General features: G+C 45.6%; 1 protein-coding gene across 1 annotated transcript in view; it reads left to right on the top strand.

Annotated features, from left to right (window-relative positions):
• The window catches only part of TENM2 (teneurin transmembrane protein 2), a 1,185,834-nt gene that overhangs the window by 1,100,729 nt on the left and 57,696 nt on the right, over positions 1-27,409 (top strand). The window contains exons 15-16 of the mRNA XM_049774568.1: positions 2,267-2,413; positions 27,039-27,249. Of these exons, the coding sequence (XP_049630525.1) occupies positions 2,267-2,413; positions 27,039-27,249 (358 nt within the window). The remainder of the gene's footprint in view (positions 1-2,266; positions 2,414-27,038; positions 27,250-27,409) is intronic.

The following is a 27,409-nucleotide window of genomic DNA, read 5'->3' as shown; positions in this document are numbered from 1 at the left end:
GAAACACAGATATACAGACTCCAGCACACACACAGATACAGAAACAATCATAGGCAAATACAGACACACCCAGATACATGCATGAACATACACAGATACATTGATACAAGACACACATTGATACAGACATACATTGACACAAATGCACATAGATTTATATGTTGACAGATATAGACACACATATTGACACAAATACATACAGAGAAACACACACTGACCAACACCCATGTAAACACACTTCCAGCTACGCACACCAGATGTATTGGTCTCTCCTCTAGGCTCGGAGGAGAGAGCCATGGGACCTGATGGACATCATCCACCATCTCCATCACAGCCATGGGGCAGGCATTTCCTCTATCCAGAAAAATTCAGGCCCAGAGTTTCCAAACTTATACATTCCTGACAAAGCTCATCTCCCCACACCCCTACTCTTCTTGTGGTTTAAAAATAGAGGCAACCAGAAATGCACAGGCCGAGCTAGAATTAGAGAGACAGAGACTTAAAGCAGTTGCTTTGGGGATATCTGGGTTGGGGATACCATCAGGGGATATATTTTAAAAAAAAAAATGAAGGAAAGAAATCTGGAGTTTGCATCACCAGTGAAAATGCCAAGTGGCCAATGGCACCTTGTGCCATAGAAGGTGAATTTATGGGAGACTATGGATTTTAGGGTATTTTCCCATCTTACTCTGCCCTTGAAGGGCTGAAGCTGTAATACAGCAGATGTGTATGCTTTCCTTGCACACAGCAGATCCAGGTTTGATCCCTGGTACCCAAAGGGTCCTCTGAGCCTGCTAGGAGTAATTCCTGAGCATAGAGCCAAGAGTAAGCCCTGAGCCCTGGGTATAGCAATAAAATAAACTAAAATAATAAAATAAAATATCCAAAAGAAACCTCTAGGAATCGTGGCCTGACAGTAGGTTTTGTGCATGTGGCTATCAGCTACCAAATCTGAGCTTCTCTTGTTGGGAAGGTGATGATGCCGGAGAGTTCATAGTGGGGAATAGGGGATCTCTACTCCCTTTAGTTCCCTCTACCCTCCTCCCAGAACCCTCTTCCCAAGTTCAAGTCAGCACTGCAACCCGACAGTGATCCAAGTTGCTGGAAAATTTCACATACCCCTCAACAAACAGAAACCCCAGAACAGGAACCATGTCAGCCTGGACCCCTGCCCCATCACTTCCTGTCATACTCTGCTTCCTCTCCTGGCACCTTCCATAACCTCCCATCCTGACTTTTTGTTGAGCCAATGTAACCAATGCCTTGAGGCTCTTCAAAATAAGTGTGGTTGAGTCCATCTTTATCTGGGAGAATGGGAGACACATGATCCAGTACTCAGACAATGATCAAGTTCATGAGAAGTCCAAGCCCTTGATTACACTGCTCCCCATCTGAAAAAGTCTCACTCATGAGTTAGGCTGTTAAGAGATAAGTAGTGATAACCAGGGCATAGAACTATCTACAGTAACCAGAGCTAAGCCAGGCGCCAGGTAGAAAACGCAGAGGGCTTATGCTTTGCATACAGGATGCCTGGGTTCTATCTCTGGTACCCAGCATGGATTGCCCAGCACCACTGAGAGTGATCCCCTGAGCAAAGAGGTAGTAATAGCCCCTAAGCATTGCCAAGTACAGCCCTCAGACGAAGCACACAGAACAGCAGTGAAAGTGGCGCCTCTCCAAGCTATCATGGGTGATATTTTCAGATCTTGAGCTGTGGAAACCATAGAAAAGCAAGACTGGGTAAGAAGGCACTGCTGGACCACAATACAATAGCAGAATAACCCAGCAGAATCTTCCAGCAATTGCCCCCCCCCCAAGACCAGGCAATGGCCGGCAATGGCCACCTTCAGCATGGGGGCGCTTTTAGTGTCCAAGGTGCTAGGGAATTTTTCTCTCTGGTAGAAGATGCCCCCCCCACAAAAGGGACAGGAAGGCTTGGATTTGGAGGTGACCCCTCACACCCACCCCCTACTGGCAGGGTCATCCTGCTGGGCCTTATGAACTAGAAAGAAGCTGCTTTAGTTTTCTGGACTATCGCCCACTTTGGGAAAGTGGTCTCAAACCCTTCCACACAGGTCAGTGTCACCGGGGCTCCCCTGCATCTGGTATGCCCCTTCCCACTCTGTCTTGCTCCTGCATGCGGCGTCTTTCTCCGTCCTGCTCCTTCTCCAAGGCCGGCCCCCTGCATGGCTGTTGCCCCACTGTCCCCAGCCCCGCGCCATGGCCTCACATCCCCCCTTCTCATCTTCTCCGTTTCTCCAAGCAGATGGCTGTCCCGATCTGTGCAGCGGCAACGGGAGATGCACGCTGGGTCCGAGCAGCTGGCAGTGTGTCTGCCAGACCGGCTGGAGGGGGCCTGGATGCAACGTCGCCATGGAAACCTCCTGCGCTGACAACAAGGATAATGAGGGAGGTGAGCAATGCGGCATCTCATCCTAGGCCCGCGCGAGCACACACACACGTGTGCCAGGTGCTTCTCCATGCATGTCTTTTGTGCACTTCTGGGCAGTGTAGTTGGGGGTTCCGTTGGGAGCACTGCAGGTCTGGGGTTGGTTGTTGCGTTTCAGAAATGGTTTTGGTTTTTGTTAGTTTGTTCATTTGTTTATTCTTGGTTGGGGGGGCCACATATGGTGGCACTCAGGGCTTACTCCTAGCTCTGCACTCCAGAATTACTCTTGTTGTGCTGGGTAGGCCATATGGACTGCTGAGGATTGAGCTTGGGTTGGCAGCTTACAAGGCAAGCACCCTCCTGTACTCTTCTTTGGCCTCTGAGTCTCAGAAATGTGTCTCAGAAAATCTGGTGCTGGATGTACTTTTGGATGATTTTTGCCTGCCAGGCTTCTGGGGCTGAGGATCAACAGCAGAATCTCTGATGAGGATGAGGATGACAGTCTCTATCCTCCACTTGCCTGAAATCTCATCAACAAAACAGCCATTAGAGAGGCCACTTTCTAGAGACTACCAAGATGGTACAGGGGAGAAGATACTTTGTTTGTGGAAGTTTTATTTTTTTTTCATTTTAGGGGTCACATAGGTCATTCTCAAGGGTTACTCCTTACTCTGCACTCTGTCCTCATTGCACTTGGCTGGCTCGGGAGACCTATTGGGGTGCTGGAGATCGAACATGGGTTGGCCATGTGCAAGGCAAGTGCCCTCCCACTGTGCTATCACTTGACTTGTGATATATTTCACCCTGGTTTGATCCCATGCAACACATATGATTCCCCCAAGCACTGTCAGGGGTCACTTCTGAGCACAAAACCAACTTAAGCCCTTAAGAAAGGCTTAATTCACACCAATGTGATATTATAAAGATGATGCAATTTTCTACACATACATCAGTAAACTTAAGACTTTTCCTAAGTGGCTGGCATGCAAGCACTCTAAGCCAAATCTGCCCCACCCCCGCCCATTCTTATCTGAACTATTCCCTCCAGCCAACTCAAAGAGGCCTTTACCTATAGAGAAAAATCTAGAGAACTATCCTATCCCTCTGACATGTGGGAAGGGCATAGAATTGGGATTCTCTGCCTCTCTCTGATGCCTCATGCCTGTGGGTTTTGTAGAGTATGCACAGCTGCTCTTAGTATGGTTAAGCAGCTGGAAAGAGATTGCAGAAGCACCAGAGCTTTATATGTCCACTCTAACTCTCTAAGGACAGTGGTAGGACAGCAGGCAGAGTGCATGATTTGTGTGTCATCAACCTTGGTCTGATCCCAGCATCCCCCAAGCATGCCAGGAGTAATCTCTGAGTATAGAGTACCATTTGGTGTGACAAAAAATATATATATACATTCTAAACAGATGGACCGGAGGTGAGACATAGGACCAAGCCAAAGGTCTTGGCCTTATAAGTAGTTTACTTTGTCTTAGTTCCTGGCACATGGCTAGGCGTGTGTCCCCTTGAGCACCACAGGGCTAACCCTGCACTGAATCCCTAACCTCTAGGGAGCCTTCTGGGCACTCTCCCATCCCCCCCAAAAAAGAAGTTTCCCAGCTCCTACCCTAAATATCTAAGCTAAATTTCCCTGGGTTGTTATGACCAGATGGATTGCTGAGATTTCGAGGGTTCAGCAGGATTGGCTGCCTGACTTCCTAATAGCCATGCCCACAAAATGTTAACACTGTCAGCATTAGGGTCTACTCCCTAATTACATTTTAGGATGTTCCTTCATACTCTTTATAGACATTATGCCATTTCTGCCATTAGTCATTTTGGTAAATAATGAGTACACATGTATTAATCTGAGTTCATGGAAGCCCAGAAAGTCTACAGACGAGAAGTCATCGACAGAGTGCCCATTTGTTCATTTACTTTCTGGAAGCAGAGTTAAAATAGAAGTCACTTTATTTTTTAACTAAGTGAGGAGTAACTACACAAAGTGTGTGTATGTGTGTGTGAGTGAGAGAGAAAGAGAGAGAGAAGGAGAGAGAGAAGGTGGGCAGAGAGAGACAGAGAGAGAGAGAGAGTCAAAATTGTACTCATCTGGGAAGCCTCACTGTTTTGGCATCTGGACCCTGGTGATTTTGCCCAGTTTAAGCACTGCAACTGAATCAGATTCTTTGGTTTTCAGAAAGAAACTGTGATCTCCCTCCCTTTCCTTTGGCAGAGAATCAGTCCCCCAGATCTCAGTAAATGACTAGAAAGCTCCCCAGAAAAGGGTAAGGGGCCAGTCTTGGGTGCCAGCATACCCCTACTCTCTCCCCTGCTGCCCCCACCAGGCAGAAACCTCATCCTGAACCTGGGCACTGCCCAAGGACACCCTCCTGTCAGTGTTCTTCCTGTCAGGGAAAGCCAAAGCCTCCTTGGAGAGAGGCAGGACACAAAAGCAAATGAGGCAGTGATTATGCTAAAGACAATAATGGCCTTGTTATGGGAACTATTAAAGCAAACCTCCCAAGGAAGCAATTAACCACCCAGAAGAAAAGGCTTTGTGGAGTGGTGTTTATAAAAAGAAACTCCCAGTTAATTTCGAGTTGCTTATGTCAGGTGAGAGAAAGGCAGACGCTGGTTTTCTCTCACTTGGCGTAAGCATTACACAATGAACCATGTGCTTTTTGCAGAGGAGATTCCTCAGCGCGGAGTTCCTTTCTTTGGTTAATGACTTCCCAAGGAGGTGTGCTAAGCACTTTGCTGTTTATTGACAAATATTAAAGTTGCTCCTCATCCACAGCATACTAATTAGATCATTGTGGCGGGGAATGGGGGGGGGGAGTGGTGGCCATGGCATCCTGCTGAGTGTTGGGACTCTGTAGGTCTCCAGATCTGGACCAGACAGAGGGGTCCATCAGCAGCCCGCCTAGGGAGCAGGTGCAGTGAGTACATGAGTAATAAACCTCATCCATGGGGAAGATAATAGAGCTCTCTGGCCAAGTAGATTTCAGGAAACCAATCATTCTTCCATCTAGGAATGTTCTGTTTAAAAAAAAATACTCTGTTTAAAGCACTGTTGTTGTTGTTTTTTAACTGAAACCGATATACTGATACACTAAAATGATGATATGCAAAGTCCTTAAAGCTTTTGGTTTGGGGCCAGAGCCATACCACAATGGGTAGGATGTTTGCCTTGCAACAGCCAACCTGGGTTCAATCCCTCGCATCCCATATGGTTCCCCTTGAGCCTGTCAGCAATAATTTCTGAGTTCAGAGCCAAGAATAACCCACCCCCAAAAGTCACACTTGGCAGTGCTTAGGGCTCTTCCCTCAGGGATCACTCCTGATGGGGCTCAAGTGACACTCTAGGATCTGGGCATTTGAATCTGGGTCAGCTGTGTGCAAGGCAAATGCCCTATCTATTCTACCTTCTCTTTGGACCCTTAAAGTATTTTTAATCTGTTTTATTCTGTAAGAGAATTAGGCTCTGGTACCTTCCAAATGCCCACACTCAAAGCAGAACTATCTAGAAGGATACAGCTGGCTGGTCCCATGAGTTGCTGGTTCTATAATTCTGGTTGAAGGTACAAAACCTTGGACTTCAAGGCCATGAAGATGTGCTACAGATGGATGCAAGTTTTCTTGCCCCTTAGAGTTCTCAGGAAGGTTGGAAACAAGTGAGCAGATTTCTCTACTCTGCATGTCATGTAATCTACAGAACTTGTCTTGGAAGAATCACAAGGAAAATTGCAAATTGCCAAGGGTGGGATAATCTATCTTCTAGAATGTCATGAGGAAAAGCCAGACCAGGGCCAGCTTACAATAAATGCTTAATGTTCATATTTGTGGCTTTGAAATTCTACCACCCTTTTGGCTATGGTACCCCCCTTTTGTCCCCTTACAAGCAAAGGTCATGGACTCTGAAGGGTACAGGCTTTTACTGCCACCTCCCCCAGAAAAGATGTGTTGACAGGTTCCCCCCATTCTGCGGGCGAACAGACTGTCTTTTTAAGAGTGAGAGATCTTCACTTGAACTGCTCACCCCAATTTGAAAAATGCACGACTCAAAGACATATTTTTGCTTACAGTAGACAAATACCAGCTCATTAAAGGCTGGGAACACACACAACATGTGCATGGAATGACAGGCAGATAATATTTAATTATCACCACCCAGACGGAGGTGTGAGATTCGGCTCATCACAGCCAGGGGGTAAGAGAAAGGGTGTAGATTTCCTCTCAAAAGTGGGGGCGTCGTGGCAGCACAACGCTGTTAGACTGTCTGGCCCCGAAAACACAGTTTCAACTGCCTCTCACGGCCCCTTTGCCACTGAGAAGCAGGCACCCAGCCCAGAGCCCATCCTTTGCAGCCCACCTTGCAGGAAAGTGTTTTGTCCAGAGCCGCCCTTGTGTCTGCCACATCTCAACCCTTCTTCCTATGCTCTGGCATTTCCTCAGTCCCAGTCTTTCCATCTCCCCCACCTGACCCCTGGTGTCTGAGCAAACAGCCCTGTCACATCCAAGTGGCAGAGATGTAGGAAATCCCATACAAGCCAGGGACATCCCCTTTTTCCTCCAAACCTCAGTTTCCCCTTCAGTGAAATGGGCATAAGGAGGCTTCCCCGATGAGAGGGCATGATGTTGAGAGAAATGCAGTGCCAGTCATGCTGGGTATGCTGTCTGGGATTGGCTAAGGTGGAGCTTGAAGAGGTGAAACCCTGCCTAGACATACCCACTGGGATCCCAGGCACCAGCACATCAAACAGTGCTCTGTAACCATAGAGAGTGTGTTCAAAATTTAGGTTTGGGGGCAAGAAAGATAGCTCAGTGGTAGGCACTTGCCTTGTATGTATGAGGCCCTGAGTTCTCTCCCCAGCATAAAATAATAATAATAATAATAATAATAATAATATAAGTATGATAATAATGGACCCAAGTACAAGGTTTGTAGTGCTTGCCTTGTTCAGAGTTGTATTTGACTCCCTGAGCCAGCACCAAGAGTAAACCCTGAGCACGACTGGGTGTATCCCAGGCCCAAAATATTAAGAATCATAATTGTAAGAAAAATTAATTTTTAAGTGCAAGTGCTGGGCTGCGACTCCCTTGAGATTCTGAATTGGTCATATTGCTCATTTATGGGAATCAGTCACCTGAATTTTTCACCCTACAGAATTTTAAGGTTAAGGGTTCATAGACTGCTATTTTGAGGAAAAACTTGCTTAAGGGATGTTTTTTTTGAATCATCAAGATCATCAGGTCTCTACCCCAATATCCTACCCCAAGAATTCCCAGAACTCTTCAGAAATAAAATGAAGAGAAGGAAGTTTTCTTTCAATGAGAAATGGGTGCTTGGAGCCAGGAGTACAGTGAGAGGGTGCTTGCCTTCCTCACAGGTGACTCAGGTTTAATCTACAGCATCCAGTATGGTCCCATGTCCCACCAGGAGTGATCCCTGGATGCAGAGCTAAGGATAACACCATAGCATCAACAATTGTGGCCCCCAGTCAAAACAAAACAAAATGTTAAGCGCACCCTATTGTAGAAATAAATGGACTTTTTGTAGAAATAAAGCTTCCCTCTGTTCTTCACCAGAAAAGTGTCTGTCCTTTGCTTCTGCATAAGAAAAGCTTGTGACTCTGAGAGTGCGACTGTGAGCTATTCACTCAGGGTTTCACGGACATGCATTCCTGGAACATTAGGTACCAGAAGCAGGTCGGTCTAACAAGCATCTGTTCACAACTCACTTACCTCCAGGTGAAGAGGGAAGATGAACGAAATATGTTGTTATGTTTTGGCAGATAGCTGTGATCTGGTACATAGAAAGATCTGGTACAGAGAGAAATTGCTACAGCCATTTTTCGCCCCAAGTCTTCAGCTTGGCTCCAGAAGATGAGTCTGGGCCACAAGTTTATGAGATCAGTAACTCCTAAGGCACTGAAAGCCCACCCTCACCTCTGGCCCCCAGTGACTCCAGTTTCCTCCCTAAATGAAGTAGTGCTCCAGGAGGCTGCTCTTCAGAACAGCAATCCTCCAGCTTGCCACATGCAAGGTTGTGTTTTTTGCTTTGCTCCAGTGGAAGCTGCCTCTGGTTAAGAGATGCCTGAGCTGGCCTCAGCAGCAAGCACTCCAGCCAGGTCTAAATGAGGAGAGAGTTACCCTGGAGTTTCTCCAAAGCACTTGGAAAAGAGGGAACCCACCCTCGCCTACCAGTCTCCTCCTCCCTCCCTAGCCAATCTTCATTCAAATTGGTTTGACATGGTCCAAAAGATGCTCTTCCGGCATTTATCTCCATTGTTAATTAATAACTCACCTGGCCTGTGCATTTTAGTAGAGCCAAGCTTGAGACCTCAGGGGTTCTGGAAGAGCTATGGATTTCTCAAGTCCAAATGGTCCTGTCTCTTGGTCCAGTGAGAGTGGAGCATTGTAGAAGCCGTTGTAGGCACCTTGATTAATGCATACACATTGCATTGATGGATTGTTTGGGTGGCACACAGCTTAAAAGTGCTTCATGGCCCTATTAATTGAGTTGGATGAGGATTCCCTTTGTAGGCCAAAGACCTTGTGGCAAATGTAACTGGAGCCGAGAACAGAGTCCTGCTTAGCTCCCAAGAGGGAAGCAATCTATCAAACATTTACAAGAAAAGTGGGGCCTTAGGGTCTCTGCCAGCTGGCCAGGTTCTGGGTCTCTCTTCCCTGGAAGAAGCAGGAGTAGCTTGAACTGAAGTCCGGGAGGGTAGAGTGAGGGGCACTTAGGACAACAGGAAGTAGAAATTTTTCTACATCTTCCAATTAAGTTCAGATTCATTCTCTCTTCCCCCTCTCTTCTCCTCTCTCAACTCTACCACTCACTGCTGAATGTTGGCCCCAATGAAAAGACTCATTCCTGCATATATTGAGAGACTTCTTATTCTGAATTTCTGAATTCACCATTTTGTGCATTTTCTCCTCTTTCTGCAGTTATGTGGCTCTGAGTCCTTATGACAGAATAGGTGGCTTTTGGCTGACTAATGCTTGACATTTTTCCCATATAAATTAGTGGGTGATGGCATACCTAGACTCATTAGTGAACCCACCAAGTCATAAGCCATGATACTATGACTTGGTGGGTTCATTTATGGGTCTAAGTTTGTCCAAGGGCCTGAATCAGCAGTTATCCCTATGTTCACAACTTTAGCACCAGAATCTGCACAGACCTGGGGCTGAGATTGCTCTATGCTATGCATTTTGGTTGTTTTCATAGCATTTAGACTACACCTTGAACTACACCAGCTACTCCTGGCTCTGTGCTCATGGACCAGGCTCTGTATTCAGGTATCCACACAGGGTCGGCCACATGCCAGGCAAGCACCATACCTCCTATACTATTTTTCTGGCACTGGTCTGCACATTTTGCTTGGATCCTTCCAGGTTGTGTTTTCTTCATGCCATAAATGCACAGAATTATCTCTCTCATATGTGCGTTTAGACTCATAGTAGAGAAATTTACAAATGTCCAGTGACAACCAAAACCCAGAATAGGGAACACTTTGGAGGAGATTATGATGATTGGTTGTGTTATGCATTAACAGTATTGTAAATCATGATGCTTAAAATAAAATTTAAAAATAGAAACAAGATAGAGTGCTATTATAATGGGTAGGATGCTTGCCTTCTATGGAGCTGACCAGGGTTTGATCCCTGGCATCCCATATAGTCCTGTGATTGCCAACAGGAGTAATTCCTGAGTGTAGAGCCAGAAATAAGCCCTAAGCATCACCAGAAATGCCCCAAGAACATAAATAAATAAAAATATAGAAATAAATGGGGAAAAAGTGCATGCTATCTTTGCTCATAAATTTTCCAGGTCCAAGAGAAGGAAATGAGGTCAGATAAGAGATCAGATTCCAAATGGGATTTACTATTTTCCCATCTCAAAGCCACTGCCTCCTTCCTTCGGAAGCATCTTCAGTGCAAGCACAATGGGGAAGAATTCTGAAGGAAATTCAAACAAGTAAAGACTGAGTGTTACGGGCTTCTGGAAAAATCACCTCAAAGAGAAATCTTTCCCATTGAGCCCCTTCACCACAGTGGTTGATCTTTCAATGGAATTAATGAACAGAAACAAAGGGTGTTTGAATTTCATGAGTTTGGGAACCAGGGAGAAAGCATAGCAGGTAGGGCACTTGCGTTTTTTTGTTTGTTTGTTTGTTTTGTTTTGTTTTGTTTTTTATCTTTATTTAAACACCATGATTACAAATATGATCGTAGTTGTATGATTAGTCATATAAAGAACACCCCTCTTCACCAGTGCAAGATTACCAACACCAATTTCCCAGATCTCCCTCCTCCCCACCCCACCCACACCTGTACTCGAGACAGGCTTTCTATTTCCCTCATCCATTCACATTGTTATGATAGTTTTCAGTGTAGTTGTTGCTCTAACTGCACTCATCACTCTATGTGGTGAGCTTCATGTCATGAGCTGCACTTACATGGGTAAAGGGGGGAAAATAATGGTTGGGACTGAGGCAGTAAACGATTAGAAATGAGCTTTGTAGGGCAGTATCAGGGTCACAATACAAGATGGATATTATGCATATATAAAGTATATGCATATAATACTATCAATATATATTGTACACATGGGGGCACTATCCCCCACATGGTTTTGGAAATGGAGACCAAGGAAAAAAATTTCCAGTGACTGTCCCAACATAAACCAGTGCTGCAACAGCCTGCCTTCCTCCCAAAACGCATTCCCATTAGTGTAGGGAGAGGTATTGGGAAAGCCTGATGACCCCTATAGAGTCCACCTGGACCGGCACCCAGGGAAGGCCTGGGGTCCAGGGGAGAAAGAGGGGGATGGCTGGGGGCCTGCCTCCCCAGGCACTGCATAGCAGGTAGGGCACTTGCTTTGCATGTGAGCAACCAGGGTTCGATCCCCAGCATCCCATATGATCCCCTAAGCATGGCAATGAGTGATTTCTGAGCACAGAGCTAAGAGTAACCCCTGAGCATCACCAAGTATGGCAAAAAAAAATTAAATAAGTTTCACTAATTTGTATGGGCCAGAAAGATAGTACAGGGATTGGGAGTTTGCCTTGCATGTCTTTCATGATCTGATCCCTGGCCCAAAAGATATATGGGCCTCTTGAGCACCCTCAGGAGTGAACCCTGAGCACAGTTTCCTTGCATGCTACTATTCCAGTTCTATCTCCAGCACTATTATTATCCCTAGAGCACTACTAGGAATCATCCCTGACTACAGAGCCAGGAGAAATCAAGAGAATTGCCCAAAATAAAATTCATGCGTTTACCCAACACATAACCTATGTTTTCTCAGTAAGTATCTAGTAGTTTAAGCAGTTATTATCTCTTGAGGAATAGATTTTCTCACCTCACAAAATAACAAATCAAAGATTGCTCATCAAATTGTGATTAAATGCATCATCTGTGGCAAAAAGAAAAAGCTATTTAAATCAGTGTAATCTTATGTTAGGAAATGAAAGTTCCAAAACATCGGTTCTCTGGTAGCAAAGAGGGAAACCTTCTCATCATGCTGTTGTAGTCATGGATTTTGGTTTCAGAGAAACCCTAAGATGTGTACCAGTGCCCTTTTGGTTTTAGTGGCCAAAGTATGAATAATGGTGCAATTAGAGTGTAACCCAGAGGTGTGAATAGAAGATATATACAGAGGGATAGAGGAAGTGAATAGATGGGTTTATTAGAGGATGAATAGAAGATATTGAGAGTTCATAAATAGAAGCGTTGAATAGAGGATAGATAGAAGGTATGGAAAATTCATGATGAAAGGGATGAATAGGGGGTAAACAGAGGTGTGAATAGAGGTGACTAGGGAAGTATGGCCTCTTTCTTTCTTCCACAATTCTCTGCTGTCTGGAAAGCTTCCCTCCCTAAGGATATTGAGAGAGTTTACGTGAAACTTCCAGGAAAAGGAAGGGAGACACTGCTGCTAACATCTGGTGAACTGAGGCCCAGTGCCTCAGGAGAGCCCTTCCACAAGGAAAGGTCCAGCTTCAAAGGACACACATGTGTCTGAAACATGTGCAACAGACATTAGTGAGCACACATATACATCCCAGAAGCATAGCCAAGATGCCTGAGGTCCCAGAACAGGTCTCACCCATTGGTATTAAGACCAAGGCCTAATGAGGGCACTGCCAGGACATTGCTTGTGCCCTGCTGACACAGAGAAATATGGCTTGAATGCTGTGAGTGCTCAGAGCCGCTTATCCTTGACATGGACACAGAAAGGACAGGCCAGAGAGGAGACATAGTACTGGGAGATGGCTTTGCTCTCCCACCCGCAGACTTCAAGTCTCCAAGCCTAGGGTCAGAGCAGGGCAGATTATGAGTATTCATAGTACATAGCTTCATGAGCCTCAAGAAGCATGCATTCTGCAATTCCCTGGAAAAACACAGTGGCCTTGGCATCTGCTCCCCACACCAGGAATCTGGCATGTGGGTGCATTTCTGCATGGAATTGCTTAAGCGCCGCAATGCCGGCAGGCACACCCGGGAAAGTAGAGCAGTTGGACTTTAAATAGCTGGGCATCCTCCACAGTGACGGCAGCTCAAGCAGCTGCCCGAGGCCTGTGCTCTTCTTCTCTCTGACTTTCCATCTTCTCAGCCAAGAGCTCTGGGGGATTGGAGAAGGGCCAGGATGCTAGTGCCAAATGTGAAGGCAAAGAAAATTTGCAAGGTGTCCCTCCCTGAGCAGGATGCCTGGTGCATCCCTTATAGCAGACTCCTTCCTGCAACCTCTTCAAGGTCATCACTGTCCCATCACACCATGGTCACAAGCTGAGGGATGCCAACTGTCTGGTGGGTGGGAATCATGGCTCGGTTATGGCACAAAAAGCAACAATAGCAAGTTCCCAGTCTGTTCCCAAGGACAGAGAAAAATGCCTCCAGAGCCACAACAGGGTAGGGCAAAGATTTACAGCTTCATAGAGCTGCCTCGCTGCTCACTGAAGTCCCAACCCCACCATTGCTGCAAGGAGCTGAGAGCAAACAGCTCCCCAGCAAACAACCACTTGTCTTTACAGAAACACACTCACCCCGCCAGGAGGGAAAGGAACAATTATAAAACCATGCAGACATTTTCCTATATGCTCAGTAAAATTCCCACTTCCAGCCTTTGCTCTGTGCCTGGCAAGGTGAGTGAGCTAATCTACACTCTGTCTGCAAAGAATCTTCAATGGGTATTAAGCAAAATGTACAAGAAGCTAGTGCAGTAGATCTAACTTTGCTGAGCAATGTCCAGAAGACCCAGGTCCCCACTGGAGCTCCTCAGCCAATCAGGTCTTCATTCAGTTTATTGCATGGGTTCAAAGAGGCCACAGTACCAAGCAATGCCAGGAGTAACCACCAGCCAAGTGCTTTAGGGGCCTCCAGGGCTGCACCCACCAATGCTCGAGGATCCATGTTGTGCTGAACATTGAACCTGGATCAGGCACATGCCTGGCACACACCCTAACCTCAACTCCTTTTTTAACTTAACTTTTTTTGTTGTGGTGAGAGAGTGCACAGCTGGCAGTGTTCAGGGGCTACTCTGACTCTGGACTCAGGAGTCACATAGGTGCTCTTGAAATGCTGGGATGGAATCTAGCATCCGGTGTGCAAAGCTGCACTAGCCCTTTGAGCTCTTTCTATGGCCCCAGATGAAGAAGAATTTGTAGATGACTGAAATCTTTGGTTAGAAGTATTAGGATCATAAGCCATGGCAGTTGATTCAATAGAAGATCTTAGAATGAATGAATTTCATCTACAGATGAATGAAACATTCATTCAGAGAGTAATAGCCTACAGCACTGATGGCAAAGGAAACCCCAATGCAGGAGACAGTATTTCCCATTAGTTAGGCATAAGCAGAAGACAGGTGGTTCATGAGCTGTTGAGCTGTAGAGTTGTGGCAGGAAGCATAGATACAAGTGAGCTCTGTTCCTAATCCTCCCTTGAAATAAGAGTTTAGACTCCAGGAACTCTCACCTTCAGCTTGGTGAGATCTGGGGTCCTGGGAAGATCAGCCACATCCAGCCTAACCAGTTGCCTCCTACCTTTAACCATCCCTTCCTAGCAGTCCCTACCATAGCACCACTCCAAGACTAGGTTTTCCGCCTGAATGTTTAGTAATGCACAAACAGTTATGCTTTGGCTGTTCCTTTTTAGAGACCACCTGTGAAGTTTCAGTTATTTTATTGTAGGCATGAGGGCCATGTCTTTCCCCAGAGAGGGAAAGACAACTTGTCCAAAGTCACCAGCCAATCTGCGGCTGCAAACCTCTGAATCCTGTGATTCCTACTTGGCAGCCTGGTATGAATGTGAAACCAAAATGGGAAATTTGCAGCAAATGCTGAAAAATAGGCTAACCTGGAGCAAGACAGGAACCATGGTTATGGCTTTTGAGACTCAGGACTGAACCAGAGAAACTCCTTTTTCAGTCAGGAAGGTTTCATGCTCCTATTAATTTTCTCAGCTTTGGAACCCTGCCTCTGCCTCCTCCAAAAGGCAGAGTCCGTCCTCAGTGGCAAATTCCGACTTGTCTAAAGTGTCAGTGGTGACATCCCTTTTCTCCCAAGGAACTCACTATTTCAATATCCCCAGCCTGGACTCGGCAGGCCATCAGCTCAGGGCTGGGAGACAGAGGTTGATGGGGCCAGCAGGAGCAGGAAGCTGGGCCATGAGGAGCCCTGAGCACAGGGCAAAGGACATACATTTGGGGAGATGAGTACCAGAGTGGTCAGAGCCCCCTGCTCTAGGTTGAATTTGGATTTTTGTAAGAGGAAAGCGGGGAGACTGCCTCAGCCTGGAAAGAATATCCCCCAGGATGACAGGCCTGGCCTCATGCTAACACTTGCCAAGAAACTTGTCAGTGAGGGTCCAGGCCAGAGTTGATGTCAAGTAAATCTTGACACCCAGTGGCCTTGTCTGGTTGAGGGAAGACAGAAAAGAAGGGAGGAAGGAAAAGAAGAGGTGGCGGGGAAAGGAAGAGCTAGAGATTAAAACAACCATGAAAAGAAAAGAAAGTATTCGTGCTCCTCTAGCCAGGAACAGGGGAACCCTGTACAGAAAGAGTGGAAGATAAGAGTAGTGATTTGGAAGGTGGGCACCAGTGGTGGACATTGCTTGGGACATCCTCCATCATGTCCTAGCAGTGCAGCCTCACTCTCTCTAAGTCTCATTTGTCTGCAAAGTGCAACTTGTATAAGGAACACTTTCAGGGTTCCCATGAGCAGTTCTGGGTGGTAGCTGAATAAATCACCCTCTCACTCATCTTTATTTTGTGTCATTATATTTTAGACCAAACCTGGTGGTGCTCAGGGCTTATTCAGGGGTCACTCCTGGTGGGACTCAGAGGACAATATGGAGTTAAAGGGATTGAATCCAGTTTGACCATGAGGAGGGCAAGCGCTATCACTCTGGCCTCTCTCATGTATTTGTTAAAGGGCTCTACTTCCATCAGACCTAGTTCTGCCCTACGTGAAGTGAACTCAGCAGGAGACTCTACCTGGCATAATTACATGATCGACTCTGCTTGGCATGACAGTTTGGTTGTTGCATGCTTTGTGTGGAAGTTTCTGGTCTTAGGGGACTCTAGCTCCAGATTCTCAATTCTGTACAACTGGAATTCCCAACAGCAGTTCTCAGGGAAGGTTGCAGGCAAAGTTCTGACCACAGTTTCTGGTATCTAGTAAGCTAAGTGCCTCTAAGTGTCTCTTCCACACTTAGTCGTTGTGTCACAGGATTTCTACAAGTGCTTTGTCATCCTGCTGATCTAGGATGTTATCAGTTAGAATGGATTCCTCTCCTATATGCTTGACTTGAGGGATGGGCTCTGTACTCTGTGCTCGTTAGTTGAAATATTGTGATTTGTGGTAGGATTCCTGAGATCCTGCGTATTAGGATGCCATTCAGCATGGGGCAGACACTTGGGTACACCCAGGTAATTGGTCTTGTCTTTTTTTCCCCCTTTGGTCTTGTCTTTTTAAGACAAGTTCTCACGAAGTCTTTCTTCCAAACTACACCATTGCAAGATATTATGATCCCATGGAAGTTTTGGCAAAAGGTCATGTTATGTCCTATGAATTGTAGCTTCTTTGATTTTTGAAAATGTTTTATAAGGTGCACATACATAGCAAAGTCTCTGGGGTGTCTTGCTATTAAGAAATCAGCTCAGGGCCCGGAGAGATAGCACAGCGGCGTTTGCCTTGCAAGCAGCCAATTCAAGACCAAAGGTGGTTGGTTCGAATCCCGGTATCCCATATGGTCCCCCGTGCCTGCCAGGAGCTATTTCTGAGCAGACAGCCAGGAGTAACCCCTGACCATCGCCGGGTGTGGCCCAAAAACCAAAAAATAAAATAAAATAAAAAAGAAATAAAAAAAAAAAAGAAATTAGCTCAACTTTGGTTAGTCAAAATCCTCCAAATTGTATTAAATCCTCTTGTACTACGTGTCCCTGTTTGGAAAAGTTGTTTGAGTCCCTCAGCATCTGATGTTTGAAGAACATTTTCATTAATGTAAATCAATCATGTTAGTGAGCAAAAGTCTGGAAGCCTTCTTTTTTTGTTTTGCTTTGTTTTGTTTTGGGGTCATACCCTGGCAGCACTCAGTGGTTACTCCTGGCTCTACACTCAGAAATCACTCCTGGCAGGCTAGGGGGACAATATGGGATGCTGGGATTTGAACCACCATCCTTCTGCATGCAAGGCTAATGCCTTACCTCCATGGTATCTCTGAAAGCCTTCTTTGAGTATCAGTTCCCAGTCTCTGTGATGCGATGATCCAACTGGAATCAGCTTTTTATTATTGTTTTTGTTGTTGTTGATTTGGGCCGTACCCAGCAGTGCTCAGGGCTTACTCCTGGCTCTGCTGAAGGATCACTCTAGGTGTAGCTCAGCAGATCATATGGGATGCTAAGAAACAAACTCAGATCAATGTGAAAGTAAGCACCTTACATTATTCTCTACTTCACTATGCAAAAATATTGAATACAAAGCTTCTGTAAAACAGTTTTTCCATCTCTAACACTATGCTTTCCCCTTTGCCATAAATCTTACGTTTGTGTAGCTATGCCATGTCCTTAACTTTCTAATAATGCTCCTTAAGTCTATAACATTTCTCAGCAATAGCTCCATGACCACGGTGGGTCTTTAAAATATTCCAAGCTAGCCTTAGGTAAAAGTAATGTATAAAAGAACTCATGAGATAAGGGGTACAACTGGTAGGACAGGGGAGCATAAGAAAGAAACAAGGTTAGAAGGAGGCACAATTGGAAAAAGTTTAAGAAACACCCGGTTTTATTGCAGTCCAATAAGGTTTTTTTGTTGTTGTTATTGTTTGGGGGGGCTACACTTGATGTTCAGAGGTTATTCCTTGCTGTATACCCAGGAATTGTACTTGGTGGTGCACAGGGAATCATATGGGATGCCATCTCTTAACTCAGTCAGCTGTGTGCAAGGCAGGCAACCTGCTTGCTGTACTATTGCTTAGATCCAGTTCAGAAACTCTCTAATCAATTTCTCTGTCTTCCTATGGGCTTTAGTGAGGACTTCTTATTGATGCTTCTATGTCACAGCTCTTCTTATTCCTCTTATGAGAAGAGTGCATAGAACTTACCTTCTAGACTATTTCTCTATCCTATTGTAAAGAGGAATAGAGGATCATAGAGAATATCACAGAGCAGATTATAAAGAGGACCACAGGGAAAATCATAGAGAGGATCATAGAGAGGATTCTAGGCCAGCAGGTCAGAGAGTACAATACATGTTGACCAATCCTGGCTCAGTGCCTAGATGCTGGGAGAATGTGCTGGGAACAACAGTGTTGGTATCTCCTGGGAGAGTGTGAGAAACGCAAGCTGCCAAGCTCTGCCCTGGGAGCAGGCTTTAGAATCTATAGACTAACAAGGTCCCCAGGTGATTCACATGCTGATTCCAATCTGAAAAACATTAATGTGAAAAGGGTTTTGTCGATGGTGTTTGTTTTCCTTCTGTTGTTTTGTTTATTTGGTTTCTGGTGAAGAACTCTTTAAAAGGGATAGGAGGACACCCAATGGAAACTTGGTGCTACCTGGACCATCCCCAGTCCTTGCTTTGTGCAGTGGGGTCGACTAGATGTCCCACCCAGTAGCTTCAAGGTTATCAACTTAAAGAAGTTTTAAAGTCTGCCCCTACTTCTGGGAATAGGCTTTCCTATGTTGCCTTTACTTTCTTTTCACATACATCCTGAACAATAGAAATGCCAGCCATCATGTGCATGCCTCTCTCTGCCAGGTCTCAGGCAGACATGATTGATCTTCCATTGTAACATCCTCAGAAAAGCAGGAAGGGTCTCTGTGGTCAAGATCTCTGGCCTTGGAACTGACAACATGAGTTGGCAGGAAGCAAGAAGAACATTTCCACCTGGTCTTCCAAAGAGAATACAAATACAGTTAAACTTCCTGCAATATTTAAGAATGAAAGTTGCTTTATGGTGTTAGGGAGCAGTTGGGGGTGGGAAGGTACACCGTTGCAGAACAACGGTCCATCAGGCTGCCAGGGTATTAATGGCAGGTGAAACCTTCCAAATGAGCACCCTGTCAGCCAATCTATTGCTTTAAAAGGTTGGCCATGCGGGAGACCTCACAGAGGCAATGAAGAACTAATCTCATATTGCCGGGTTAAATCAAGTCAGCCTTGCCCGTTCCCTTCACTTCTTAGTTACATCAAGCCAGAATACTTTCAATTATCCCTCACTTCCAACTTGTCAACAGGCTCTGGGTAAAAAAAAAAAGAAGAAGAAAGAAAAAATGCAAATGAAATACTGTGTTCTTCCTGTGTATAGGAATTGCCTTCATTGCCTGCACTTTTCCTCTGCATTGAGAGAATCATCTTATTCATGGGCATGTCCCAAAGCTAGTATCAACACTTCTATTCTATAGTTCAGAAAACAGTCCCAGGATGCCAGTTGCTTGCCGAGGTTGCATCAATACTAGAGCTTAGAGCAGATTTTATCATGACTGTAGAGTCTGGGTTCAGTTGCTAGGTATTTGAGTCAAAGGCTCAGTGCTGGCCTAAGCATGTGGACTCCTGAAGCTTTGAACTCTCGGTCTTTTTTTGAGTTCTTCTGGAGACCACTTCTCCCTAAAAGTAGAACTTCAAGCCCAGTATAAAACACACATGTGTACTGATCCCATTTCTCCCCATCAGGCAGCGCTCTGATCTGCTGCCATTCATCCACCCCTGTATACCTATAGAGCTGTCTAGTTGCTCCCAAATATTCAGGCCAATGTCACAAATCTCCCCCCTGTGAAGGGTCAGTGGCCATCTCCAGTTCTGGAGATACAGGAGCAAGTGGATTACTCCAGCTATTTGGGAATGCTTTGGGTTTGTTAGTTTGGTTTGGTTGGTGTGGTTTTGTTTTGTTATTGTTATTTTGTTTTGTTTTGTTTTGTTTCCAAGATCATGTGAGATCAGGTTACAGAATGTGTTGCTATGCTGTTTTGGAGCAACCTCTTGTTTTTATCCTCAGGGATCCAGTAAACATTCTGTATTTGTCAAAATCAGCATCTCACCCTACTACTCAAGAACATCTTAGGTGTGGTCCTGTAAAAGTCCCCTGAAAACAAAGTCACTCCCAAGGCCAAATGACCCTGTAATATTCACTCTATAAGAAATTTCTACTGCCTTTGCAGTCTCCCACCCCATTCCTCATTTTCCTCTTCAAGAACAAACTACACCATCCCAAACTGGTGGTTTCCTGCCTTCTTTCTTTCCACAGCTTCATTTCTTTGTTTCGTTTGTTTGCTTGCTTTGGGAGCCACACCATCGATGCTCAGGCATTACTCCTGGCTCTACACTCAGGAGTCACTCCTGGAGGTGCTGGGGGAGGGGACCATAATGGAATGCTGTGTGCATAGCAAGTGTCCTACCCACTGTGCTATCACTCTGGCCCAACAAGCTTCATTTCTTTTCCATCTCTCCATCTTTAACTCACCTCAAAAACTGGCCCAAAATGGGCCATAGTAGTAGTTTAGTGGCATTTGTCTTGCCCACAACTGATCCAGGATGGATGCGAGTTTGATCCTGGCATTCTATATGGTCCCCCCAGCCAGGTATGATTTCTGAGTACAGAGCCAGGATTAACACCTTTAAGAGCCTCTGGTTGTGACCCAACACACACACACACACACACACACACACACACACAAAGACCCAAATTGTGATCAGTGTTCACACCTGGGTGTCCCTCCTGATTTTCTCAAGAGAAATAAGAATTTGGGAAATCTTCACCATAGGTGAGGTATTTAAATCAACTTTTGTAATGCCTTGGAGAGGCAGAAAGAAGGAAAGGAAGAAAATCCAGAGGTGAAGACACACACAATTCTGCTCTGGTCTCCCACAATGACTTCTAGGAGGGACAATCTGGTCAAGATTTCAAAAGGACTGGGAGACCATACCTGGTGGTACTTAGGGCCTCCACCTGGCTCTGTGCTCAGGAGACCCAGACCCCCCACATGCAGACATGGTCTGAGCCCATGCAATTTGATTTTAAAAGCAATGAATTGAGGTTGAGCAAGGTCAACGATGTTTCTAAACTCACACAGAGCCAGGGAGAAGTGGAGAGAAGTGCCACCAGACCTGTCTGTGTTTGCCCTCAAGCCAGGTTCTTCCTGACCAGTTGGGGTCACTTTCTGCTTCCAAAAATACTGATCTAAAGAATTCAATGAAGTATTTGCCTGGCTCCCAAGCCCTGGTGCCTGCCAGGACTAAGGGCAATGAACAATTTGGAAATGGGTGGAAGGTTTTCTGAATTTCTCTAGGCCTTGTTCCTCTAAAATTGGCACTTGCATACTTGGAATCTGGCCCAAGCTAGGAGGTGACACATTCACATAGAAAATAGGAGCCAGAGCAATAGTACAGTGGAAAGGGAGCTTGCCTTGCATGCAAACAACCTGTGTTTGATACCAGGCATCTCATAAACTTCCCCAAGCACCATTACGAGTAATTGCTGAATGCTTGTAATCATGATGCTTAAAGATTTATATATATATATATATATGAGTAATTCCTGAGTGAAGAGTCAGGAATAAGGTCTGAACATTGTTTGGTATGGCCCCAAAGTAAAACCAAAAAACATGTATTTTTATGTATGACCAGAGAAATTATATAGTGGGGATTAAGGGTTATCCCTGTGGGATGGAGACATGGGTACCACTCAGGCTGAGCTGGCAATTTGGATGGTGTGATTGCCTGCCTACTTGTTTGTGTGATCTTGGGGAGATTGTTAGTGACAGGGCAATTTGCTGATGATCCAGGCTGCATGCAAGGATGGGCATCAGGGCTCCTCTGGAGATTGGCAAGCAGCAGGAAGATGGAAATGCAGGTTTAGGGAACCCTAAATGCAGAAATGGTCTGCATAACTTGTACGCAAGTGAGTAAAGATACAAAACCAAAGCACTTGTGTCCATTCTCCCCTTTCCTTTCACTTTTGTCATCTTCAGCTGCTCACATGTTTTTAGGACATTCTGCCAGAAAGACCCTTGAGTGACAAGCCTAGAATGGGGGACCAGAGAGATAGCTCAGTAGGCTCTGTACCCATTAAGGTTTGATCCCTGGCACTGCATGGTCTCTCCAGCTCTAACACTCAAAGTGACCCCTGAGAACCAAACGGCATGACCCAAAAAAACAGGACTCAGAAAGAAGAAAAGCTGAGAATCAACCAAACTGTGGTAGTAGAGGAGAGGATTTGAGGTCCTTGCATTTTTTTTTGTTTGTTTTTTGGGTCACACCCATTTGATACTCAGGGGTTACTCCTGGCTAAGAGCTCAGAAATTGCCCTTGGCTTGGGGGACCATATGGGATGCCGGGGGATTGAACCTCGGTCCTTCCTTGTCTAGCGTTTGCAAGGCAGACACCTTACCTCTAGCGCCACCTCACCGGCCCCGAGGTCCTTGCATTTTAAGGCAGCCACAAAACCAGAATACCTGCCAGCTTCTCCCCAGAGCCTTAGGAGGAAGATTCTGGAGCTTCAAAGGAAACTTTCCCATCAGTATTGGAGCCCAGTGAGATCTCGCACTGATGATGGAAATAGGAGTAAATGGAATGGGGCAGAGCAGACAAGAATGTTCCCAGTTTCACATAGACAAGCACTCCCCCCACTGCTGGCAACCCCCCCATGGATGGAAATGCTCATGGAAAGAGGCTGGAGCCAGAAGGAAATCTGCCATGCTAGAAGCAATGAGATTTTTTCAAATGCTGCAAAATGCGGCTCCCCAGAATCAAGCAGATATTTGCCATTGGCAAGTTCTTTCTCTATCTAAGAGCAGCACCTGTTCAGTATATCTCTTCTACTGGCTCGACTTGGCCCCTGGAAGATATTTGAGATGGAATTACATTCTTGCTCTCCCTTCTCTTTTCTCTGATCCTGCAGAAGATCCTGGATGTGCTGAACAATATGAGCTTGAGGGTGGGACACATGCCTCAGTTTCCTCCTAGGGCCAAGACTTCATACCCCCAGTGCTGTGTCTTGAGTCTGAGGTTTGCCAAACTCTGCTAAGCCCCCAGGTTTTTTTTGCTACATTGGGGTGTGATGTTCAGGGTCCTCACTTAAGTCTCAATGTAAAGCCTACTCCCTTGCTAGAAAAATAAAGTCTGGACTTACAAGAATTTATTTGTGAAGTATATCTCTCATGTGGGAGTGGAGGTACTTTTTTAGGCATATAAAGCTTCACAAAACAGGGGCCAGATAGATAGTACAGCACAAAAGGTGCTTACCTTGCACATAGCCAACCAGGTTCAATGCCCAGCACCCCATAGGGTCCCCAAGCCTACTAGGAGTGATGATGCCTGAAAAGAAAGCCAGGAGTTTCGTCTTGAGCACCACTAGGTATGACTCAAAAGCCAAAAAATTTAAATCAAATAAATAAAGCCCCATAAATCATGCCACCTTCAAATCAATTTCTTTGCTAAAAAAAGAAAAGAGAAGATAGCGCATTAAAAAATTATACATGCATTGCTTAATGACAGCAAAACTTGGGCAAAATTATATATTCAGTTTTTGTGGAACCACAGGAAAAGGGGAATGCCCCAAATTTCTTCATGGTAAATTTAAAAGCACTTGGTGACCTCTGATTCAGTGTTTCTTCATGGGGGTTAAGTCCCACTGTTTCCCTCCCGGGAAGAGAAGCACATCCTTCTCCAAATCCTTCCACTGTGTAAATCAGTTTCCAGCAGAGAGAATAGGATGGACCTGCTAATGCTGAAATTCCATGGAGCAAGCAGTGTTTGGGAACGCCAGTGCTCAGCTATAAGGGCCGCATGAGGACAGAGCTATGGCATGAGCCCACTTCCCCTGAGCCCAGTGCTCTGCCACAGAGTCATGATAAGATGTGAGTAAATGAGATGCCATGTTTTTCTTCACAAATTTCATCTTCCAGAGAGAAAGAGAGAAGCACGCAGAGATTATGGGCTCCATTCTGAGCAAGCTAGCATGGCTAGCAGCGATTTCTGAAACTCTGCTGGGACTTAGAGTTCCCCTGAGAAACTTGTTTAAAATGCAGAACCTATGGGGCCAGAGATATAGCACAGCAGTAGGGTGTTTGCCATGCAAGCAGCAGACCCAGAACCAAAGGTAGTTTGAATCTGGCAGCCCATATGCCTGTCAGGAGCAATTTCTGAGCAGATAGCCAGGAGTAACCCCTAAGCACCACCAGGTGTGACCAAAACCCAAAAAAATAAAAAAATAAAAATAAATAAATAAATAAATAAATAAAACAAAAAAACTCTGGCACAGATCTGAGTTCTTCACACACTCTCAGGGTTTTGAAGAAACAGAAATGTCCTCCAAGAACTTCCCATTCAAGGACAAATCTCAGAACTGAAATGCTTCACCTTGCCAGAGGTATGGCCAGGGAAACTTCCTAGAGGAGACCATCCCCAATCTGGATCACAAGAGATGTATCTGTCCTCCTTCATTGTAGTTGAAAGTTCCTTAGGGTCAAATTCTAGTTTCTGGTTCTTTTTTTAAAATTTAATCTTTTATAATGAATGAGAAATATTCCACTGAGGATCTAGAATCCTGCTTTTTATAGTCAGTCATCTGTCGCTGGGCATTCAGATTGATTCCATGCTTAGGTGAGTGTCAGTTGTGTTGCTATGAACAATGAAGGAGTGGGGAGTCTAAATATCCTTTGAAAATAGTGTTTTCTTTGAGGGACATACAGTACTTTCTGGGGAAGAGGGGGGAACAAGGACAGAGTTCTCAGGAGCCTCAGAGGGTTGTCAGGGGTCAAACTTGGGGCCTTGCACATGCCAGTTATGTGCTCTGCCCCTTGCACTATCTCTCCAGCCTTGGGAGTGTGTCAGTACCCAGGATCCATGTTGCTGGCTCATAGAGAATTCCTGGTTTGGTTTGCTTAAAAAATCTGCATGGCATTTTCTGTCAAGTCTGTGCCATTTTACTATTCCCATGGGCAGTCAGCCTGTGTCTCCACATCCTTCACACCACCTGTTGTCTCTAGTTCTGCCTGTCTTTGGCCACTGTCAAGGGTATGAGGTGACATCTCACTGTTCTGTTGATTTGCATGTCCCCAATAATCAGTTCACTGAGCATTTCCATGAGTCTGAGTTAGGGGGTTTGGGTTTTGTGATGTTTGTTTTTTGGACCACATTTGGCAGTGCTCACAGGTTGGCTTGGCTCTGCACTCAGAGATCACTCCTGGTAGAACTCCAGGAACCATATGGGGTGCTGGGGATCGAACCCGGTAAGGCTAGTGCCCTCCCCCCTGTATTATCTTCCTGGCCCTCTGGAGTCTTCTTTAAGGAAGTATATATTCAGGTCTTTTTCATATTTAGGGGCTGGGGTGATAAGGGCATTGAGGCCACGCCCAGTGGTGCTCAAGGTTTACTCCTGGCTCTATACTCAGGGAATGACACTGACAGTGATTTCTAGGACAGCTGTATACAAGGCATGTACCATCCTTGAAGTACTTTGTCTCTCTCCCACTTTGCCCATATTTGGGGTGGAGGATCCTGCACCCAGAAGTGCTCATAAATCACTCATGGCTGGCTCAGAAGACAATATGGGGCACCAGGAATTGAACCCAGGTTGATAACATGCAAGACAAATACCCTGCCCATTGTGCCAGCACCCCTGCTCCCCTGCACATCTGCACATTAATGGGGTTGCTTGATTTTGGAGGTAGTTGTGAATTAGTATGAGCTCTCACTCTGCTTCATCAGCTGTATGGTGTACAGTCACCTTCTCCCAACTCCAACATTAGCTTAGGTTGTACTTGCTTTTTGTTGTCTTTACTATCGGCTTTTCAGAGGCAGAAAGATGCTTTAACGTGGGTCCCTGTGGATGGTTAGTGAATGAGTAGGGGAAGAGGTGGATCCAGCGAGTACAAATCATGCTCCAAAGTCCTCATGGAGACTAGAATGATATTACAGTGGGTAAGAGATTGGCCTAGCATGCAGCCAACCTGGGTTCAGTCCTCAATATCCCATATGGTTGTCAGTCCCCTGCACCCACCAAAAGTGATTCCTGAGTCCAGAGCCAGGAATAAGTCCTGATTATTACTGGGTGTGGGGAAATAATTCTCAAAAGCAGGAGGATTCCAGAAGCAAATAGATGTCCTCAGAGTTTTATTCTGGAGGACTCTCATCAGAGCCACTTCCCCACGTACTGTTAGAAAAGTTCAAACATCATATTTCAGGTTCTCCAGTTTCCTGGGCCTCATAGGATCAAGCATTGAATGACTTTAACCTTTAGCTAGAAATAGAGGGACCCCTGCCTCTTGATTCTGTAGGTACTCAGTGGTGGCACAGAGTTCTGAGAACTGACTACGTAGGACTTTGGGGTTGCTGGAGAATCCTGCTAATTTTTTATTTATTTATTTTAATTGAGTGCAAGTAGTTTTGTGTAGAGAGAGTAACTCAGAGTTCCCATCTCCTGTTAAGATGTGAGAATGTACCTAACATTTTCTTCTTATCTTATCCTGTGTTTTACCCTGTTAGCCTCTAGCTGAGCGTATAAGCCTGGAAGTCTGGGCTTTTTATAATAGAAGAATTAATTTGGAGGTTCTTTTTTTTTTTTTTTTTTTTGAGAAGGATAGAAGGAGTTTGGCGTCACTATTTTCTGTGATTCAGGGGTCAATGAGGTGCTGGGGATTAAACCAGGGTCAACCTGTTCAAGGCAAGTATCTTAATCTGTTGTGTTATCTCTCCTGTAATGATTCCAGGGAAAGGGTTTGTTTTGAATCATACTTACTCTGAGGTCTTATTTTAATTTATTTCTTTTTAAATTTGGGGTCAAACCCAGGGGTGTTCAGGGGTCACTCCTGGCTCTGTGCTCAGGAATAACTCTTGGCAAGACTTTGGGGACCATCTGCAGTGCTGGGGACCAAATCTGGATCTGCACCATACAAAGCAGGTGCCTTACCCACTACCCTATCTCTTCAGCCCTGGTTTTACTTTGAAATGGTTGCATTCTAGGCAGGGCTAAGAGGAACAGTGTGAGCACCTCTGTCTGGAATAGCCACTTGAAGTTTGTTCCTTATTTCTGTTCATTGCTTTGCAGCTGTGTCACCATATTGGTACTGACTACGGCACAGCGCTGAAACTTCGGGATTGGAGAGTGGGGGGCCCTGTGTTGTGCACTCAGCTTTCTCCTGCCTTTCCAGATGGCCTTGTGGATTGTCTGGATCCTGACTGCTGCCTTCAGTCTGCCTGCCAGAACAGCGTGCTATGTCGGGGGGCCCGGGACCCCCTGGACATCATCCAGCAGGGCCAGACGGACTCACCTGCAGTGAAATCCTTCTATGACCGCATCAAGCTCTTGGCAGGAAAAGATAGCACCCACATCATTCCAGGAGAAAATCCCTTCAACAGCAGGTAGGCAGCACCCCAACCCTGCAGGCTGTCTTGGGCACCTCCCCACCACTCTCACCTCAAAGTAGGAGGAGATGCTCCTGGTTTCCTGGAGAGGCTAGTAGTCTTAGGAACACAACACCCTACTCCAGGGGTGGCTTCTCACCCTAATTCTCAGAAGGCC

The sequence above is a fragment of the Suncus etruscus genome, chromosome 6 (genome assembly GCF_024139225.1).
Source record: "Suncus etruscus isolate mSunEtr1 chromosome 6, mSunEtr1.pri.cur, whole genome shotgun sequence".
In the NCBI taxonomy this organism is placed as follows: Eukaryota; Metazoa; Chordata; class Mammalia; order Eulipotyphla; family Soricidae; genus Suncus; species Suncus etruscus.
The sequence above is the reverse complement of the archived record's forward strand: the minus strand, read 5'-3'. Positions and strand labels throughout refer to the sequence as shown.